The sequence below is a fragment of the Choloepus didactylus genome (genome assembly GCF_015220235.1).
Source record: "Choloepus didactylus isolate mChoDid1 chromosome 25 unlocalized genomic scaffold, mChoDid1.pri SUPER_25_unloc2, whole genome shotgun sequence".
NCBI classification, from domain to species: domain Eukaryota; kingdom Metazoa; phylum Chordata; class Mammalia; order Pilosa; family Megalonychidae; genus Choloepus; species Choloepus didactylus.
The window spans coordinates 5,363,449-5,383,485 of record NW_023637607.1 but is presented as its reverse complement, the minus strand read 5'-3'; the positions used below and the strand labels follow the sequence as shown (position 1 = coordinate 5,383,485).

General features: G+C 51.1%; 2 protein-coding genes across 16 annotated transcripts in view; one reads left to right on the top strand and one right to left on the bottom strand.

The window, feature by feature from the left end:
• The first annotated feature begins 3,594 nt into the window (after positions 1–3,594).
• On the top strand, positions 3,595–11,858 carry PRAM1 (PML-RARA regulated adaptor molecule 1). 6 transcript variants are annotated; one of them, XM_037824477.1, is made up of 10 exons: positions 3,595–3,700; positions 5,399–7,196; positions 7,281–7,347; positions 7,423–7,499; positions 10,707–10,764; positions 10,883–10,982; positions 11,133–11,295; positions 11,387–11,420; positions 11,503–11,537; positions 11,685–11,858. In XM_037824477.1, exons 1-10 carry the CDS (start codon positions 3,698–3,700, stop codon positions 11,720–11,722), a joined length of 2,373 nt encoding a protein of 790 aa, XP_037680405.1. In that variant the 5' UTR covers positions 3,595–3,697; the 3' UTR covers positions 11,723–11,858. The 6 variants fall into 6 exon arrangements, 5 of the variants coding, with proteins under 5 accessions (XP_037680405.1, XP_037680404.1, XP_037680403.1 ...); XM_037824476.1 differs by having other exon boundaries at positions 5,399–7,347; positions 11,133–11,289; XM_037824475.1 differs by having other exon boundaries at positions 5,399–7,347.
• An 844-nt stretch (positions 11,859–12,702) lies between these two features.
• Positions 12,703–20,037, bottom strand: part of HNRNPM (heterogeneous nuclear ribonucleoprotein M) — a 38,512-nt gene continuing 31,177 nt past the window's right edge. For 4 of the 10 annotated variants that reach the window (XM_037824480.1, XM_037824481.1, XM_037824483.1 and 1 more), the window contains 4 exons: positions 18,000–18,053; positions 15,389–16,191; positions 14,670–14,721; positions 12,703–13,125 (listed from right to left, as the gene is read on the bottom strand). In XM_037824480.1, coding sequence (XP_037680408.1) covers positions 12,962–13,125; positions 14,670–14,721; positions 15,389–16,191; positions 18,000–18,053 — 1,073 coding nt within the window. In that variant the 3' untranslated portion in view covers positions 12,703–12,961. The remainder of the gene's footprint in view (positions 13,126–14,669; positions 14,722–15,388; positions 16,192–17,999; positions 18,054–20,037) is intronic. The other 6 variants (XM_037824482.1, XM_037824484.1, XM_037824487.1 and 3 more) reach the window with 2 other exon arrangements.

The window sequence follows — 20,037 nt, the reverse complement described above, 5'->3', positions numbered from 1 at the left end:
AAGAGATCAAAGATTATAGCTGACTCTTTCAGGAAGTTTTATTGTGAAAAGGCACAGTGAGATCAGACAATGATAAACAATAGACTTTAGGATGCTGAATTTGGAATGGTGAATCTCAATCTGATGGGTTTTAGGTGTTAGCAAAGAAACATCAGGAACTTATTTTTCCCCATTCAAATGATCTCAAAATGTTTTTAAACCTCTCAGGAGTATATGCCGTTGTAACAAATTCATGTAACTCAGGGAACTGAAGGAGATAATAAGTTATTAAACTTTATGAGATTAATAAGATACAATTATAGGTGGCTTTCCTTTAATTTAAATACATCCACTCAGCCTAATTTTTAAAACTCCTTATTGAAGTATAATATACTTCAAGAGAAAAGCAGGCATAATATATAGGTACAGCTTGATGAATTTTCCAAAGCTGAGCACACCCTCTGTAGAAACAGAGCCTTGAAACAACGTGCCAGAGGCCTCTGGGGCAGGGCCCCTGCCAGTAACTCCTGGCTTCGCTCAGGGATAAGCACTACTGTGACTTCTAACGGCACAGATAAGTATTGCCGGTTTTTAAACTGTATATAAACAATCAATTTAGCCTAATTTTAAGTGTATGGAATTGACACTGTGAGGCAGTAACTATCTTACACTGCTGGCTACACTGCCAGTTTGCCTCCTTCCTCATTGCACAACCTTAGGCTTGTTTTCTCACTTCATTATCCTAAAATCTAGGGCTTTCACACTATACCTTGGTCCCTGCTCTTCCCTTTTTTTTTTTTTTTTTTTTTTTGACGCAACCTTAGATCAGGAGTGCAGTTTACAGAACTCCTGTATCAGAATCCCCAGGGGGCTTAGCTTGTTAATAAGGCCCCAGCTTACGTCAGAATCCAGAGGTGCTGCAGAAAATACCTTATCCTCTCATGCCTCTACAATGTAATAATGTCTTCCTAAAATGTTCTCTGCTGGATCTTTTCTTAAGGAACTCATATATTTCGTTTTAAGTCCATAGCCCCATATTTTATGAAGCCATCAGAAATTTCCCACCAGAGGGAATCTCTCCCTCCCTGTCTAGCTCTATGAAAGCATTTATCTCCATCTGCCTTATATCCTAGTTACTTGCACACCTGGTCTGTCTTCCTACCCCGGTTATGGTCCTCTGGAGAGCCATCACTTTGCTTTCCTTTGTATCTCCCATAGCACTCAGCACAACATCTTGCTAAATAACTGTTTGTTGAATGCATTCCATAAATGCTGGGAAGACATTTCTTTAGAATAATTGAAATATTAAATGTAGGATATCAAGGGATTCATTTTTTTTTCTCACAAAACATTAATCTGGATAGGGAAACTATGGATGTAGAATTAAGTATCTGTAGGATCTTGGAAAATAAGCAACAGCTTCACAATAGTTGTTAGCTATTTAAAGTTTCAGATTAATACCTGGCAATAAACAAACTTTTACAAAATTAAATAAAGTGGATTTCCACACACAAGCACATTCGTTTCTGACTGTGCTGCATTTTCCCTCCTGCAAAGCAGGTGAAGGGCTCTCGCTCAGAATGCAACATATTCAAGACAACCAAGCCACCTTCTCTAGCTCCGCGTGATCCTTCTCCTTTAAATAAGCTCAAGAAAGCCCTCAATGGCAGCCGCTCCCTCACCCCCACCCCCACCGACTACTAGGCACCAGCCTCTCAGAGGATGTTGGATTAGCTAGCATGAATCCTCCTATCCCCGGAGATAACCACTCAGTATTTCCCTTCCAATGTTTCTGTCAGTGCACACGCACTTTACAAGCATGGAGATCGCCTGCACATGCACTTTGGGGACGTTCTCTTTGTTGCTACATCTGACGATATCTGGACCATTTTCTGCACCACTGAAGTCTCTGCAGCATTTATTTATTTTAAGGGTTGTATTGTATTCTAGGTTGTAGCAAGACTGTGATTTATTTATTTGACTGACTTCCTTGGGGGAAAAAAAGTGAGAAGAAAAGAAAGCCCTTCCTGTTTATTCTCAAGAATCCTCTAGGCCTTTGCTAACTCAAAATTAGTCCAAAATTGGTCCATGAATATTGCCTGGAGTCCTGTAGAACTGAGGCCCCTACCACAGACCTGAATCAGAACCTGCATTTTAACAAGGTCTCTAGGAGACCTTGCACTGGCGCTTCTCCACTTGCTGCACATTAGAAACACCCTGTGAGTGTCTATAACCGTCCCAGGCCCAGGCCACATCCCAGACCAATTAACCAGAATGAATCTCTAGCAGGGGGCACAGTCATCTGTTTTTCTGAAAACGCAGGTGATTCCCACATGCAGCCAAAGTTGAGGAGTAAGACCTGTTTCAGTTTCCCAGCTGCTAAAATAAACACCATATACTGGGTTGGCTTCACAACAGGAATTAACTGGCTCCCGATTTCAGAGGCTAGAAGGCCAGCTTCCTCCCGGGAAGGCCGGCCTTCTCTGGGTTTCTTGGCTTTTTCATCACATGGCCAGGCACATGGCAATATGCTCTCCTTTCTCTTCCAGGTTCCCTTAACTTCCAACTTCTGGCTGCTCCCCATGGCTTTTCTTTTTGTGTCCAATCTCCTTTGCTTGTGAAGACTTCAGCCATATTGGGTGAAGGCCCACCCTCCTTCAGTTTGGGTGCATCTTAACTCATAAAAGGTCCTCTTTGCAAAAGGGTTCACACCCACAAGACCAGGAATTGGGACCTGAACCTGCCTCTTGTGGGAGACACTCTCCTAGTGATCATTTCTCCTGTCCCACCCCTCCCAGGGGCAGGCAGTCAGTGCTGGCCCTCATCTCGCCAGCTTCCACTCTCTGACACTACTGGTCTCTCACTACCATCACCCCTTTGCTGGTCTCCCACCCCCCTGCCCCCCGCCTTGGTTTTCTTCCCACTCGTCTCCTGTCTCCTGGTGGGGGGGGGGGGACGGGACGGGACTGGGGTGTCCTCAGATCCTCTCACTCCCTCCCCAGGTTTGAGGAATTTGATGTCCTCCACCCACCACTGCGTCTGCCAGCCCTCTGCCTGCGTACCAGCCCCAGCCCTCTGCTGCAGGCCTGTCTGCTGCGGGGCTTCACGGACAGTGCCTGCAACAGCGAAGTCCAGCTCAGAGCTGGGAATCGGCCCACGGGGAAGTGTTGAAATGAGGCAAGCAGATGTGGCAAGGAGGGCAAGCAGATGGGCCTCCCGCATCACACCCACCCCCATCCCCTGGTTCTCCCAGCCTCCCCGGGGGCCTCCCAAGCCCCAGCTCTGACCAGGCCCTTTCCCCACTCAGGAGTCCCCATCTGGGGGGCCTTCCAGCCCTGAAGGGATTTATCCTGTTGGGAGGCAGGCGGCCATCAGGGCTGGCACCCAGTTCTCCTTGCTGTCCCCAAGTCCAAGACACAACAGAGCATGGGGAGGGGGACAGCAGACGGTCAAGAACCCTGTGACTAAGTGAGGCCCGAAGCTCAGGGTCAGCAGCAGGTGGAACAAGCGCTCAAGGGGGACAGGCGCACCCGGCAGGATCTGGTGACTGGCTGGTGCAGTCCCCACCCCCTTTCCTTCCTCCTCTGCCCGCCCTGCTCCACCGGCAGCCCCCACCCTGTGTACTGGCCAGAGGAGCAGAAGCCACAGTCAACTTCCTGAAGGCAACAGCCCTGGCTTGGGTTCCATTTGCCCCATCGCCCATCACCTACTTGCAGACATGGTGAGTGAGTTCCCAAGTCCCCAGCTCCCGGGATACCCTCCACACCCACCAGAGGCAAGGGGAGAAGTAAGCAGAAATTAGACTGCCCAAGAGAAGAGAGGCAAGAGAGAGCTGGGAAGGCAGTCCAGGAAGCAGGGATGGCTCATGAACGGCCCTGAGGCGCGGAGCAATGCGGACACCCCCACAGGACAGCTCGGGTTCCGCAGGGCCTATGGCCCAGGCTGGGGGACAGACGGGACTGTCTGAGACCACTCCCCACCCCCAGGCCAGCATGACCTGATAGCAGGCAGATGGGCTTCCTGTGTGGTGACTAAGTGGGTCAGGCACCCACCACCCCACCACCCCCGGCTGCCAGTCCCTGGGTCATGACCCACTGATCCTGACTTATCTGACCGTGTGGTCACCTGGAAGCCCTTGCCTTGACCCACCCAGTAGGGAAGGAACCTTAATAGAGGCAGTTCAGGCCCCAGACAGCCTTTCCAAGGGGTGACCCCAATCTAGACTCTGGATGGGGAAGGGGAGGCACAGAGGGGCAAAGGCCTGGTGGAACCTTCCCACCCATTTCTGTCCCCCTCCCCCTAACCCGCTAACCCCAGGTGAAGCCAGGCTTGGGCCCTGAGGCCCGGCCACCTCCGCAGGTCAGAGAGGACCTGACCTACTTGCGTGTCAGCCTGTCTCTCGGCGTCCATGATCAAGTGTGCAGGGCCGGTTGCAAGGGGGCCTGAGACAGTGTGTCACAGTCCATGACCATGTGTATCAGTCTGTCTGCTGATGTGTGTGTGTGTGTGTGTAAAAGAACAGTATGGGGAGAGTTGAGAAGGGGGAATCAATTTAAAATGGGGTGACTGGAGACAGCGTCTCTAAGGACATTTTGGAACAGAGACCCGAAGGAGGAAGAGGAGAAGCACAAGGTGGGGAAGTAGGTCCCAGAGAGAGGAAGGGCAAGTGCAGAGACCCTGAGGTGGGAGGGGAAGTGCTCAGACGGCAGACAGTCAAGGAGCAGCAAGGAGGCAGTATGAGTGAGGCAGGGGAAGGGGGACTGGGGCCTAGGAGAGGGGAGGGAGGCCTTTACGAGGGCCAGGCCATTTACTGTGGGGAGATGAGGGCTGCCTGCAGGATTCTGAGCGGAGGCACAAACCAACTAGGGGCTTCCTCTGGCTGCTAGAGGTGGGGGTACTGAGCAGGGATGGTGAGAGGAAGGGTGGGAGCCGGGAGGCTGCGAAGGAGACCCGTTAGGAGGACCCAGGCAACGGGATGGTTCCCGTACTGGGATGACAGTGGTGTAGTGATGACAAGAGATTGGATTCCAGATATATTTTGAAGTTAGAAAAGAAGGGAATGGGGACTTAGGATGCAGAAGAATGAGGAAGTCAGGGACACTCAGGGGGCACCACCAACCAAGGTGAGGCCTGAGGGAGTGGCAGGCTGGGGAGGATGGAGAGCTCAGCACTGGCAGAGAGGCTGGGGGCATAATGGACACCCAAGTGGAGACATCAGGGGAGGTGGGGGGATATAGTTGACAGGTTCTGGAGATGAAAACGTGGGAAACCTCAACCAAAAGCAAAAAGGCTGAGGTCAGGGAGAAGGAGCAAGCCAAACTGGAGCCTGGGGGAGGTGTGTGTGTGTGTGTGTCCCTATGTCTGCCTCTCCATGACCCTCAATGTAGAGTCCCCGCCTGACTGGCTCCGTGTCCTGTAGGAGAGCCATCAGGACTTCCGGAGCCTCCAAGCAAAGTTCCAGGCCTCTCAGCCCGAGTCCAGTGAACCCCCCAGGAAATCGCTAAAACCCGAGTTCAACAAACTCCCAAAGAAGTTTCCTCAGCCTGAGTCAAGCGAGCACGCTAGGAAACCCTCACAGGCTGAGTTTGGTGCAGTCCCCAGGAAACCCTTGCAGGCCGAATTTGGTGCAGTCCCCAGGAAGGCCCCGCAGCCCGAGTTCACTGATATCCCCAGGAAGCCCTCCAAACTTGAGTCCACTGAACTCTCCAAGAAGTTCCCACAGTTTGAGACCAGCCCGCTTCCCAAGAAGCCCCCACAGCTGGAGCCCAGCACAGGCCCCCAGAAGCCCCCACAGTTGGAACCTGGCACACTTCCCCAGAAGCCCCCACAGTTGGACCCCAGCACACATCCACAGAAGCCCCCACAGTTGGACCCCAGCACACATCCACAGAAGCCCCCACAGCTGGACCCTGGCACACTTCCCCAGAAGCCCCCACAGTTGGACCCCGGCACACATCCCCAGAAGCCTCCACAGCGGGAGCCTGGCACACATCCCCAGAAGCCCCCACAGCTGGAGCCTAGCACACATCCCCAGAAGCCCCCACAGCTGGAGCCTAGCACACATCCCCAGAAGCCCCCACAGCTGGAGCCCAGCACACATCCCCAGAAGCCCCCACAGCTGGAGCCCAGCACACATCCCCAGAAGCCCCCACAGCTGGAGCCCAGCACACATCCCCAGAAGCCCCCACAGCTGGAGCCCAGCACACATCCCCAGAAGCCCCCACAGCTGGAGCCCAGCACACATCCCCAGAAGCCCCCACAGCTGGAGCCCAGCACACATCCCCAGAAGCCCCCACAGTTGGAGCTCAATGATCCCACCAGACCACCCACAGAAACCAAGTTCAGTCCATTCCCCAGGAAGTTTCAGCTGCCTGAGGCCAGTGAGGCCACTCTGAAGCCCTCAGTGCCTGACTTCAGTACCTTTCCCAAGAAGCCCCCGCAGCCTGAGATCAATGTGCACCCCAGAAAGCCCCCTAAGAAATTCCTGCTGCAGCCCGAGTCTGCTGAGTTACCCCCAACACCCTCGAAGCCGGAGATCAGTGAGCCCCACCCCCCACCCTCAAAGCCCGAGTTCAGTGCATTTCCCAGAAAGGCCCCACAGCCTCAGCAGAATGACTTCCCCATGAGGCTCCCGCAACCCGAGTTTGGTGATCTTACCAGGACATCCTCAGAACCCGAGTTCAGTGTGTTTCCCAAGAGGGCCCAACAGCCCGAGTTCAAAGCACTCCTACCCAAGAAGCCTCCGCAGCCCGAGCTGAGTGCCCTCCCCAGGACGTCCTCAGAGCCCATGTTCAACATACTTCCTGGGAAGTTTCCACAGCCCGAGGGCCGAGGGCCACCCCGCAAGTTCTCACAGCCCGAGGCCAATGCACCCAAGAGGCATCCACAGGATAAGTTCTTTGGTGATCTTCCCAGAAAGCCCCAGCTCCCGGGCTCAGTTTCCGAGAGCTCCCTGCCTGCCGCCATTGCAGGCTCTGGCTCCAGGTTCCTACTCAGCCCTGGGTTTGGAGTCCCGGGGATGACCCGTGTTGGGAGGCGGAGTTCAGGAGCCCTCGCTCTCAGTGGAGGGTCCAAGCTGGGCCTCAAACCTGGCCACCCACCCCGGCGGAGGACTCTGCCCCCTGCCAGCAGTCTGGGACCCCCTCCAGCCAAGCCCCCACTGCCCCCAGTCCTCACAGATATCGAGAGCTTTCGGAGACCCTCGGTGGCAGCTGCAGGTGGGTCAGGGCGGCAGACAAAGGAGACAGGTGGGGTTCCCTGGCGGTGCCTGCCTCCCTCCCTCCTGCCCTTCTCTCCAATAGCTCTCCGGAGGACCCGCTCCTCTGCTGGGGCCCTCTTCCAGGCCAGACAATCTGAAGACATCCCGCAGTGAGTGTGGGGGATAAAGGGGACAGGTGTAGACAGAGGGGGGGTGAAGAGGTCCTCATCTCAGTCTCCTTGCAGGGACCCGGATGAGATCTATGAGCTGTATGATGACGTGGAACCCACAGACAATGCCAGACCCAGTCTCAAAAGCACAGGTTCGTTGGGGACAGGGCCTGGAGCACCTCCTTGTGGCCCACAGCCAGACCGCAGCACCTGTGAAACATCCTGGCAAGGACATTTTCTGCCAGGCTCCTGCTGTAAGGCCAAGCAACCATCCATCTCCCTGACAGCATCTAGGGAGAAAGCAGCAGGGGAGGGGGCCTGTTAGAAAGGCCACGCCAATTCCTGGTGGGAAGAACAGGTTTGGAAGGGGAGCCCAGAACCAACCAACAGTCAGTGGGAAGACTGTTGCAGACCGTGATTTGGCACAGGGTGGTTTGGCAGAAGGCACGGAGGGCAGTTAAAGAATCCTGAGGCAAAAAGCCACCAGCAGAACTCAGCAGTGGATTAAGCAGGAGTGAGCATGCGAGCTCATGTGGATGAGCCCCAAATTTTGAGCCTACCACCTCTGGGTGCAGGGTGGAACCAATCCTGAGTTGGGGACACAAGAGAAAAGAGCAATTTGGAGGAGAAAGATGCCCAGTTCTCTTTTAGAGCTGTTGTGTTCGAGGGGCCTGAGGGATGTCCAGGCAGGACTCGGAACTCAAGAGAGGCCTGAGCTGGAAGGAGAGATTGGCAGCTCTCCTCACCCTCCTAGTCTGCAGCCGCAGGCTCCAGGTCACCAGGTCGCGCTCTCCGTCTCTGCCTAGCCCCCTGGGCAGCCCTGCTTTCTTTGGCCACAGTCTGCGCTGGGCCTCCAAAGGGCCCTCCTCTTCCTTCCCGAGCCTCCAGCCCTCCTCCCCACCCATCCCTGCTTGTTAGTGCCTTCACCAACCTCACACAGTAACAAAACTGGCTTCCATCAAGCACTTTACGTACCCATCACCGAATCGGCATCGTCAGACATGTCTTACATTATCATCCCCATTTTACAGATGGGGTGGCTTAAGGATCTGAGAAGTGTCTTGTGCCAGCTCACAGGGTCAGGAAGCAGCACAGCTGACTCAGACTGCTCCCAGACTCTCACCCACCTCCATTCTCCCTCTTGCCCTTTGCCCTTCACCTGGGTTTCCCCTCAACCTTTAGGATACTATACCGCCTTACTGCCTTCTCCCCACCAGCCGCAGAGATCCTGGTACAGTGAAGGAACCTGGTTGCCTCCTTAACTCTGAGGCTCCTTCCTGGGCCCCTGGTGCTTCTCTGGGGCCTTTCCCCAGGAGCTGCTTGCAACACCTCCCTGTTAGCACATAGCCCAACAGGAGCTTCCTGGCATGGCCCTTCCTACTTCTGCTTTGGGGGAAGCTCTGTGGCTTGGTCTGAGGACCGATCTTGGGGATGTGGGCCATGGAGAGGGGAGGAGTTCAGACTTCTGGATGTCCCAGCCTGCCCCTGGCCACTCTAGTTCCTGCAACCCTGGAGGCATGCCCCACCCCCTCCTGAGATTAGGAACAGCTTGTCCCTACCTCTCAGGAACAGGCAGGATCCTGCTCTTTCCTAGATAGAGCTGGCTACTTGGGAAGGCAGGATCTGAGGGTGGCCCGCTCAGGGTCACACTGCCAGGGGGGCAGCCAGGCCACAACTGCACCGCATGCTCTTTGGGACATGCTCTTTGCTGCAGTGGGTTTGCAGGGGGCCCTGGAGTGCAGGAGTTGGTCTGCTCCTGACTGGGTGACCCCCACAAATGGGGCAGCCTCTGGAAGCAGTAGCAGCAGAGGGATAACATTCTGAGCAAGGCCAAGGATAGGGGCATATTTGGGGTCTGCATGGGGCGAAGAGCACAGCACAGACATTATAAGCGTTTGTCCGGTGGCATGTCAGCTGAGGTGGGCACTGAACAAAATCTTCCAAAACAAGGACTGAGAATGGAGGTCAGAAGCTACATGGTCCTGGATTGAGGCAAAGAAGTCAGACTTCTGCCCTGTGTTTTCTCCAACTCTGGCCCTACTTGGGCCGAAGGACCTGATGTCAATCTTGGCTTTCAAAGCCCACTATTAGAAGGCCTGTCTGGGCAGCAGGTGCTGCAGCTGCTCTATCAGGTTGACTCAATGGCCACTGCCAGGGTGGAAAATGGTAATGAAATGCCTCAAAGATAGGAGAAGTATAAACTGTTTCTCGAACTTTGGGGTCTCCAGTGTGTTCCAGCCCAGGCTTTACTAACAGACACTCAGAATGTCTAGCACCACAGTTTGAGAGGGTTAAGAACAAATTGCCTAGTGAAGTTCATAGGTGGCAGGTGGGTAGAAAAGGTTCACTATTCCAGCCTTGGAACTCCAAGGGTTGGCAACTCTCATCTTGACCTGTAGGGGATTAGGTGTGTGCCACCAACAGGGTGCACCCACCAATCCCACTAAAGGGTACAACTAGGGATCGGGTCCCGAAGAACCACGATGCTTTTGAGAGCCTAATCTTAGAAAGGCAAGTGAATGGGCCTTGTCCCCTCACGACTGGTAAGACAGGGCCCTCGGAGACACGCTACTCCTCAATGGGCCACTGGTCCCTTGTGTTCGAGTTGATGCTTTGAGTCATTCACTGAGGGGACAGTAAAAAGCAAAGGCTGCAGGTTCCGGCTCCTTCACACTCAGGGCTCTTGCCGTGGGCCCTACCCTTGGGCAGCAGCGCTCATATCCAGAAGGCGGGTCATTTGCCAGGAGATGACATGGAGCGGTGCTCACCCCGGGAGTCCTGTCTTCAGCCATGCTAGGCCAAGAATCCCACCCCATTAGCCCCTTCTCACAGAGGCAGACTCATTTGCCTGTAGGGAACAATTTTGCCTTATTTTTCACCCAAATCTCATTCCAACTCCCAGAATCCAACCTGCTCTAGGAAACAGAAGTAAAACAGCTTCAAACTCCTGCAAATAAATCCGACTTCTACCAGCTGTGTGAGCTTGGATAGATGGCTTTACCTCTCTGAACCTTTATTACTTCACCACTAAGCTGGAAATGCTAGTAGCATCACCTGCAATCACACAAGGTGGTTGTGAGGACTAAAATGAATTGACATGGTAAAGCAGTTCCTGCCATGTCTGGAAATGTGGCAGGAGCTAAGAAAAATGAAAGGGAATCTTTTAGACTCCATACCCACAAGACAGGCCTTGAAGAACTGTCAGGGTGGGGCTACAAGGGGACCTGGCACCAGAGGCTCAGGATTCTGTGGGCTGTCTTATGAACTGACGCAGGGAAAGACTGAAGAGTTAAGTCATCAGGGTATAGAAGGGCTGAGCTGACAGTCCCCACCTGACTCAGTATTCTGCCTGCCCCCAGATGAAGTGCCATCTACAAAGCAAGTCTCCAGGAGGTCTCCACAAGACCCAGAGCTCAAGTAACACGGGGCAAGGGGGGGGTGGCCGAACATGGTGGGGCTAATCTCTGGGAGGACAGTGCAAGATGCTCCCTGAGAGGAACACATCTTGCTTACCAGCACCCCAATTCCTTGGAAGGAAGGAGAAGGTCCCCCAGCCTCAGCAGTTGCTGCCTGCGGACCTGAAGAAGATCAGGAAGGCAGAGAAAGCTGAGAGGGAATTCCGGAAGAAATTCAAGGTTTGGACACCAAGTGAAACAAGAGTCCTGGACGGGGGTGGGTTCAGCCCCAGCCTACCAAGGCCTCACGAATCCCATCCTCAAATAGAGAACCAAGGTTCCCAGGGTGGCAGCACAAGCAAAACCACTCTCTTAACATCTTACCCCCAGTTTGAAGGGGAGATTGTGATTCATACGAGGATGATGATTGATCCCAATGCCAAGACCCGTCGTGGGGGAGGCAAGCACCTGGGGATCCGGCGGGGGGAGATCCTGGAAGTAATTGAGTTCACAAGCAAGGAGGAGATGCTGTGCAGAGACACGAAGGGCAAGTGTGAGTGAGCCCAGCCCAAGCAGCACTGGGGAGATGGGGGGCTACTGCTGGTGCTGCCGAAACTTACCTTCTGCCTGCTCTCTCCTCATAGATGGCTATGTGCCCAGAACAGCTCTCCTCCCTCTGTGAGTACCAGGCCTGGGGTGGGGGGTGGGGGGTGCAGGGGACGGGGGTGGCCATTGTTGACCCAACTATGCTTTCTGCCAGGGAAACGGAGGTGTATGATGACGTCGCCTCCTGGGGTATGTAGCTACTCTGGGAACGCTGCAAAAGACCATGGTGCCTTGGGAAGGGTTAAGCCCATGCCCCACTCCCCTGAAAGGAAGGTTGCTTGCTGTCCTGCTTATGGGGGAGGGAAGGGATCACTGGAAGTCATCCTTCCTCTGCAGACCCTCTGGAGAGCCAACCATTTCCCTGGGGACGATAAGGCCCGTAAGAGTGGGGGGCCAGGACCAACCCACCAACCCAGGAGTCCTGGATCCTAGCTTGGTAGTCACAGAGCTGCCCAGGCTCACATCTGACAACTTGCAGGCACGACCACATAAAGCCCCTCTTTAAAGTCATCCCTGCTTCTTGTCTTTTCTTTCCCAGCCACACTGGCACACTTAGAGGAGCAAAGGTACAGGAAACTGAATGATCATACTGTTGGGTGTTCTGCAAGGTGTCCTCTCTCTCTGACAACCCCCCCACCAATACTCCATGACTCATTCCTCAGGGATAAAGGCAAGGAGAAAAATGCAGCAGGAAGAGGGTGGTGAGGGAGCTGTTCCCCTTTTAGACTTGAAGGTGGAACTCCTTATAATCAGATGACCAAGTCTGGCAAGGAAAAGCCAGCAGCAGCCAGGAACTATGGTGAGCAGAATACATCAAAAGCCAGACAGAATGCGGACAGAGATAAGTAGGACACTCCCCACTTTCCACATCCACTTAGGAAAAGCTGCTCCTCATAGGCACAAGCCCATCCCAAGTAGGCTTGTGTGGTCACATGGCTGGAAGGTGCATGTATGTGCTTGTGTGTAGGGAATGGGGCCCAATTCTAAAAAGGGATACAACTCAGAAACTCGCCCACTGCTTCATATGTTTCAAAGAAAAGCAAATCTGGAAACGAGCATGGAAGCAGGCCTTTTGCCCTGCAGTATAGCATTACAACAAGGAAACAGGATAGCCTTCAAGATAGCTCTGAACATCCAAATACACCATGATCAGCACTGGAGAACTGAGGCCCACTTAAAGAGTGCCTGAAGAGTTCTTTTCTGAACATGGTCTGGGAACACATTTTTCACCCACAAGGGCTATAGACAGGAGTGGGAGGAGAACCCTGGTGGTTAAAGCTCTGGGGGAAGAAAGTGGCTTGAACTCCCAAGATTTTGGGTGGTTTCTCCCACAACACACACAAAAGCAAGCAGCTTTCAGGAACTGGTATTTATTATCAAAGTCATATTCGATGTCAACAAGATGCCACAACTACAAAAAAAATTGCGCACATTGCAATCTCAATGCAAACAGTCAAATGGAACCCCAGTCATTAAAAAAGTAATTCAAATTACCCCAAAAAGCAACTGAATTTCTCAAACATCTTTATACATCCAGCCAACAAATTAAAATGGTTAACAAGAAAAAATACAAATTCAGAGGTCTGGTATCGATGTTTAAAAAAGGCAACCGCTTAAGCATTTCTATCAATTCGAACATCAATCTCTCGGCCACTCAGCTTCATCCCATTCATCATCCGGCAGGCTCTCTCAGCCACCTCTGGCGACTCAAACTTAACTACACCGCACCCTTTGGACTTCCCATTCTCCATCTTGATGTCGGCATACAGCACGTGGCCTGGGCACAGGGAGGGAAGAAGAGACCAGAACTCATCAGGTTAACCCATAGCTCAGCTACAGTCTGGACTCCACTCAGTCGAGATCACCTGTTGAATTTTGGCTGACAGAGTCAAAAAGGAAAGAGACCCTCATGCCTGGAGCCCAAATGCTCAGAATACACGGGCTGGAACCCAGTTACCCAAACCCATCAGCTGCACTGCCATTCTTCTGATCATGCCTCCTCATCAGCCTTCCTGGCAGCTTCAAAAACACGCCTTTCCACTCCAGAAAATTAATAAAAAAGGGACCACGAAAGGCAAACTTCATAGAAGTACATTTTACAAAGGCTCTCCTCACCTCACAAAGCCAGTACCAGTAACACTTGAGCTTCTGTCCAAATATAACCATGCCATAATTAGCAAATAGGTTATACGTATTCATTCAAGCTTCTATTAAGCACCCAGGTATGTGTCAAACACTATGAAAACAGCAGACAGGGTAAGAGCTGCAGAAGCAAAGGGCTCTACTTCAGTGAGTGCTAAGTATATAATAGGGTAGACTGTGCTAGGGACCCACAAGTCCAGAACCATTAACTCTGGCTGGGGGAGGGTCTGAAGTCCAGGCTTCTGAAATAGCCTAGTTCAAGTTCACCAGAAGAGAGATGCTTGTTAACAGCACACACACCCAGCAGAGCATATCTGGGGACAGGAGGAAAATGAAATCGGAAGAGGCCAGGTCTTAAAGGGGTTTGTGAATTTGGATTTTGACTCAACAGCTAACCCCAAGAAAAGAACCGGGAAAGAGTGGCAACGGTGGCGAATTCAGAGCCACCACTGAAAAAGAAAATGAAAAAACCCTGAGGAAGACTTGATCCAGCAAGCCCTCCAAACCTCTGGCATAGGGATGGGGTCCCACTTGGTATGGTTAAAAAGGTGGTTGGGGTGAGGGGTGGGAGTTCGCCTCAGAAGACAGGGAAAGGAGACAACCGAACTGCCTCTTGGCCACAGAGCAAGCTTGCCACAGTGCTGGACCAGTGTGCCTCCACAACATGGGGCGAAGAACAGCCCAGGAAACCATAATCCTTAGCCTCACTCACACACAAGCTACTGCATGCCTGGAGCCTGCAAAACCTCATACTTGGGACCTGTTGGGCAAGTAAAAGCCCTCAGAAGCACGGAACCAACTGTGCTATAGTGGAGAGAGGCCTTGTCCTGTACGTCATTATTTAGCCCGCCATTTAGAAGCCACATACCTGGGAACCTGGCTCATCTGTAAAATAGGGACACTACTACCTCCTTTCAAAAATATGAAAGGAGAAGAGGAGAAAAGAAAGGATTAAATGAGAACAAAGATGAAAGTGTCTGACACATAACAGGAAACTCAATAATCTGCTTGAATATTTACATAGGCAGAAAAATGGCAAGTTCCTTCAACACTCTGGATAGATGGAAAGTGGCTGTGAAGACTTAAGATGCAAGTTTCACGGCTCAACTCAACACAAACTACATCACCAACAAGCTATAACTGACGAAAACAACTAGAGAGCCTTTCTCAAACACTTACCACATTCATTGAATTTGTCTTTTAACATTTTCCATGTAAAATCAAATGGAAGCTGAGAGGGGAAAAAAAAAGAGACCAATGTGAGATTCCACCAGACCCTAACATATTATTAACATTATAAATGTTTCTGAGGATAATTTTAGGGATATCTTATTACACAGAAAACTGTACGAAGGACCTTCAAACACTGAGTCAATCAGCAGAGAACAAAGCAAGTCTATGTGGAATGAGGTTCTAATCTAGCGACACCAACTTCACACCCCTGTATCTTTGTCTGTGGGAGTGTAACGCAGAGAGCAGAACATACTGGTGGCCTGTGAGCAGCCCACAGGACCAATGAACAGTAGTTCAAGGGGGCCAATTTGGTAAAGAATATTCACTTCTTTTCCTGTCAACATTCAGGGCTTTTTCAAACCACTCTAGATTTCTTCAGCTGACAAGTCTGTTCATTCTAACACACCCGTGTTTTCACAGAACCCATCTTCTTCTTGGTGCACAGGTGCCCTAAATTGGAATACTCCCTCCTCAACTTTCGCCCTACCAGCACCAAACTTTGGGGACAGTGGTAAGGTGTGCTCTCCATGCCACTTAGCTCGTCTTATTAGGGAAGGGCCTCTGCCTTTGACCTACCATCTTTCAGTCCCACTGACCTCCTGCTCCCACCACCCCTACCCCCGCCCCGGTCCAATACCCAGAGATGTTTCCCAAGAGCCACTTACATTTCTCACAAATATCTGGCAGGCCTTCCTGGCCACCCCAGGAGCATGGGCTCCAGCTCCACCAAAGGAACCAGCAAAGCTTCCTCCAAAATTGCCACGCTCCATCTCGATGGCACGGTCAAAGCTGGCGCCGCCGCCGCCACCCATGGCCAGGCCCATGCGCTCGATGCCGGCACCTAGAGCAGGGCCCAGGGCAGGGCCCATGCGCTCGAGGCTGTTGGCGCCCATGCGCTCCAGGCCCATGCGCTCGAGGCTGTTGGCGCCCATGCGCTCCAGACCCATGCGCTCCAGGTTGTTGGCGCCCAGGCGCTCCAGGCCAGTGGCCATGCGATCCATCACAGGGCCCATGCGCTCCAGGCCAGCCCCCATGCCTGCGGGCACCATGCGCTCCATGCTCAGGCCCATACGCTCAATGGCAGGGCCCATGCGCTCCACGCCTGAGCCCATGCGCTCGATGGTCTGGCCCACGCGGTCGATGGGCGCGGCCATGCGCTCAAGGCCAAAGCCCATGCCAGCACCCATGCGCTCCACGCCTGAGCCGATGCGCTCCATGGTCTGGCCCATGCGCTCAATGCTGGAGGCCATGTGGTCGAGGCCCAGGGGGCCCATGCGCTCGATGCCAGAGCCCATGCGCTCCACTGAGCCCATGCGGTCCATGACCAGGCCCATGCGCTCAATCTCGGAGCCCACACGCTCCATGCCATGGCCCAGGCCTGCACCCATGCGCTCCATGCCGGCACCCCCAATGCGGTCGATGCCGGGGCCCATCCTCTCAATGCCGGGGACACTGCCTCCACCTCCACCTGAAACAGGGACACATAACAGAGGCAGAAGTCAGGATCTTGTTCCCTGGGTGCACACCTCACTAGGACAGCGACCTGGCTGCTAGGGCCACTAAGAGTTCCTAAGTACAACCACGGGTCTGAAAGGGAGTCCTATACTAATGTCATTAAAACAGCCCTCAAATGTTGACAACTGTTAAAGCTGGGCAGTGAGTTCAGGGGGCTCCTTACATCCTACTTCTGTGCCACAACTGAAATATCTGTAACAAAATTTAAAACTAAAAGAACCCAATCTGGAGGACCTGTATTGACAATGTTCTCCAAGTTGCTTCTCAAGTGCCAGTCCTGGTGACAAGCTTGTGAGCCACAGTTGTCAATTCCTGAGGCCTCTACGCCATCTCCATCACCAGACATCAAGAAATGTTCTCAGGAGGGGAGGCACAGAAACCCCATGCTCAGCTGCTCACTCAGTGTGATGGTCACTTACAGCTTTTATCCTATTCCTAACTTGTCCCTCTTCTAAGATGCCCTGTTGATGTCCAATCTGGCTGCACTTCTGAGCATTTCCAGGGCATAAAGAAGGTATTATACAGCCACCCAAGAAAGCCGGAAAAAAAAACAAATACACCACAGTGCATCCTGGAGGAGGCCTAGGATCAGTCTTTCAAAACCATGTTCAGGCTGGATGCATGCTGGTGAGCCAGCAGTACAGTGGCCCCAGGATGCAGGCAACTGTGGACACAGAGGGTATGGCACAACCACCACTTTCCACATGTAGAGCCTGGGTGTCCCTCTTTCTCAAGCTTCACCGCTGCCACCTGCCTCTGCAAATGGGCAGTTGAGCCCCTCAGCTAGCGCGTTACTGACCTGAGAGGCAAACTGAAAAGAGAAAACTCGGCAGCTTCAATAAGTGACCAACACTGACCTTGCGTGAGTCACTCCTCCTCTCAGTGCCCATTTCCTGAGCTGAACAACCATACGTCAAATGGCAAAATATAAATACGTAACTATAAGAACATTGGACTTGCAAAGAAAATTTCTCAAAAACCATATAACTTCTTCACATTATAAAAGAAAAATGTAAAAGACATAGGGAGGGTAGGTAGTTTGCATCAGAAATGAGAATGAAAGCCAGATGCTAACAATCTGAAAGGACTAGGAAGGAACGGTGACCACGTGGGCATTTTTAAAACCAACACATTACAGAAAGAACCAGTAAGTGCAAATAAACAACAAAAAACCATGAAACTTAGGCCAAGCAGGGCTGACAAAGTACATTAGCTTAAGTACCCAATTAAAATGTTTACCAACAAAAGGGCATATACCAAAATGTTTATAGCATTCATCACTGAGCAGTGGGATTTCTGATATTTACTTTCTTTTTAATTTTCTGAATTTTTATAGTAAGTATTTATATTTTAATATTAGGTGATATATTGTAGTGCACTTTTATAATCAAGCAGAAGAAAAATATTTACTTTTGGGAGGGAATATGAAAACAAGAAAGCCCCTCAAATTATATGAGTATTATAATAATGACAACAGTCAACAGTTACATAGCACTTATGTAATACTTTTATACACATTAACTCATTTATTCTTCACAACAACCCTATGAGGTAGGTACTATTAAATCCCCATTTTACAGAAGAGGAATATGAAAAATAGAGAAATTCAGTATTTTGCCAAATGTCACAGAGCTAGCAAGAGTTAGAGCTGCTTCCCAACTGGGCACTCTTAGAGCTCATGCTTTTCACCACTATACTCTATCTCCTGTAATAGCCCGTTCTAAAAAAAAAAATTAAAAGATCAGACTAAACGTTTCCTACCTCCTCCCTGCTTTGCAATGATCTCTCCTCTCTTCAATGCATTACTTAGGATTTCTAAGGAAATTGGGAAAGAAAAGAAAAATTAGCTAAATTTCTCTGCAGTAATAGAAATTGGCTTATTACAGATTCCAGAAGAAATACTACTACTAAGACATACACGCATGCGTGCGCGCGCGCGCGCGCGCACACACACACACACACACACACACACACACACACACACAGAGGGTTCAAGAAATATGCATAGACACAATCATTTTACTGGAAAACTAGTAGAGTCCTTGATAATGGGTTACAATGCTAGGATACAATGTCACTCCAGAGTTTGAGGCCCAGGTCTGCAGGGTGATCTGGGAAAGCACCGGCAAAGGCACATTGTGCATCCAACTGAATTTACACAGCCAGAGCAAGAACGCAAGCAGGGGGGACCATCAGCCCTTCTCAGGGCAGAGCTTTCTAAAGCTGGTCCAGACTCTCAGTACCTCAGAGTCACACTATCTCACTTGAGGTCTCTCCCTGGGACTTCCAGTGCAGAAGACTGGAGCCTGCATTTATCCACCCAGATCCAATCAGCACCTCATGGCTATCGTTTAGAAAACTAGTATAAATACCTCCAAAACACACTCAACTGGTCCAACACATTAAGGACTGCTGCCTGCTTGTCAACGGCTCTTATAAACATCTTTAAAGTTTGTCCAATGCTATCTTTAGTTTTACCTTTTAAAAAGTTTATTTTCAGCCTTTTGTTATGTAGAAGAAACTTGTACTCAACCCCTCTCTGGTCATAAAGTATGTTCAGCAACTTGGACAACAGCCACGGAGCCCATCTTACTCGTATTACAACCATAACCACAGAGATTTAAAAAAAACTACCACATCTGTTCCCCACAGTGGTTTCTAGTATTGAAACTAACTACCAAAGGACGTGGAAAAGTATGTCCAGCCTGAAGACAAGGACAGAACTTCTTCCTCCAGGAATCCTGCTCACAGTGCCCAGGCCTAGGACCACACCCTCAAACAGCACTTAGATCAAACTATTCCCTGCAAAAGGCTTCAGTGGGCACACCAGTCTGAAGAGAAAAGCCAAATTCCTTCCACAGGCTTTCTTAGGTCTCCCTGTGAGGACTCCAAACCCCGACCTGTTCTTCTGCACCTGACACTGTGATACACCCCGCACCTGTGCCAAATCCTCTCAGACACCCACCCCCACTCCAGTTCAGGCTGCCTCTCCTGCATGAAGTCTTCCTGAGCTCCTTCTCAAAGTAAGTGCTGTCTGATCAAAACTTCTCCATTAGTCATTTAGAGCAGGACTTTTTCAAGTCTTGGCACAGAGAAAACAGTAACATCTGTGTGGTGCACACGTGGTTCTAGGACAAGGGAAATCAAAAGCACCATAAGCCCCCTCACTATATACAGACCTCTGGTGTTGTCCTGAGCCACACTGAGCATCACATCTCCACATTTGCAATAATTCCTTCAAGGTCATGGACCACATACAAAATTGGAAGCACTAAAGTGCAAAGATCCACTGACTTGATGAAAGGGATACTGAGAAAGTTGAGCACCACAGAAAGTAGCACCAAAATGTTTCCATCAAGTGAAACTATACGGAAATGAAATATCAAGACCTGAATCTGAGAATCCAATCTAGGCAACTTCACTCTTAAAACCTGAGAAATATTTTTTGGCACAAAGACCATTTTACTAACTTGGGTCTGATCACAAGAAATAGCAGGGAATTCCAGGACACAGCCCTTTCCTTTTGCCCATGGTCACTTTGGGAATCCTCAGGAGAAACCAAGCCCCACAGATGATGTTTCTATTCAAAGCAGGACTGGAACAATTTCCTGTTGCCACATGAAGTCACCTCACAGTCAAGAAGTTCACTTCCATTTCTCTGGGTGCCATTCACGTGCCACTGCAGGAACCTGGAGGAAGACTGACAGCCTGATCCCAGAGGTGAGAGGTGACACACAGTGGCAGAAGATTGAAGGTTCAGAGCAAGAAAAAGTTCCCATGGGAGCAAAGTCATGGGTCA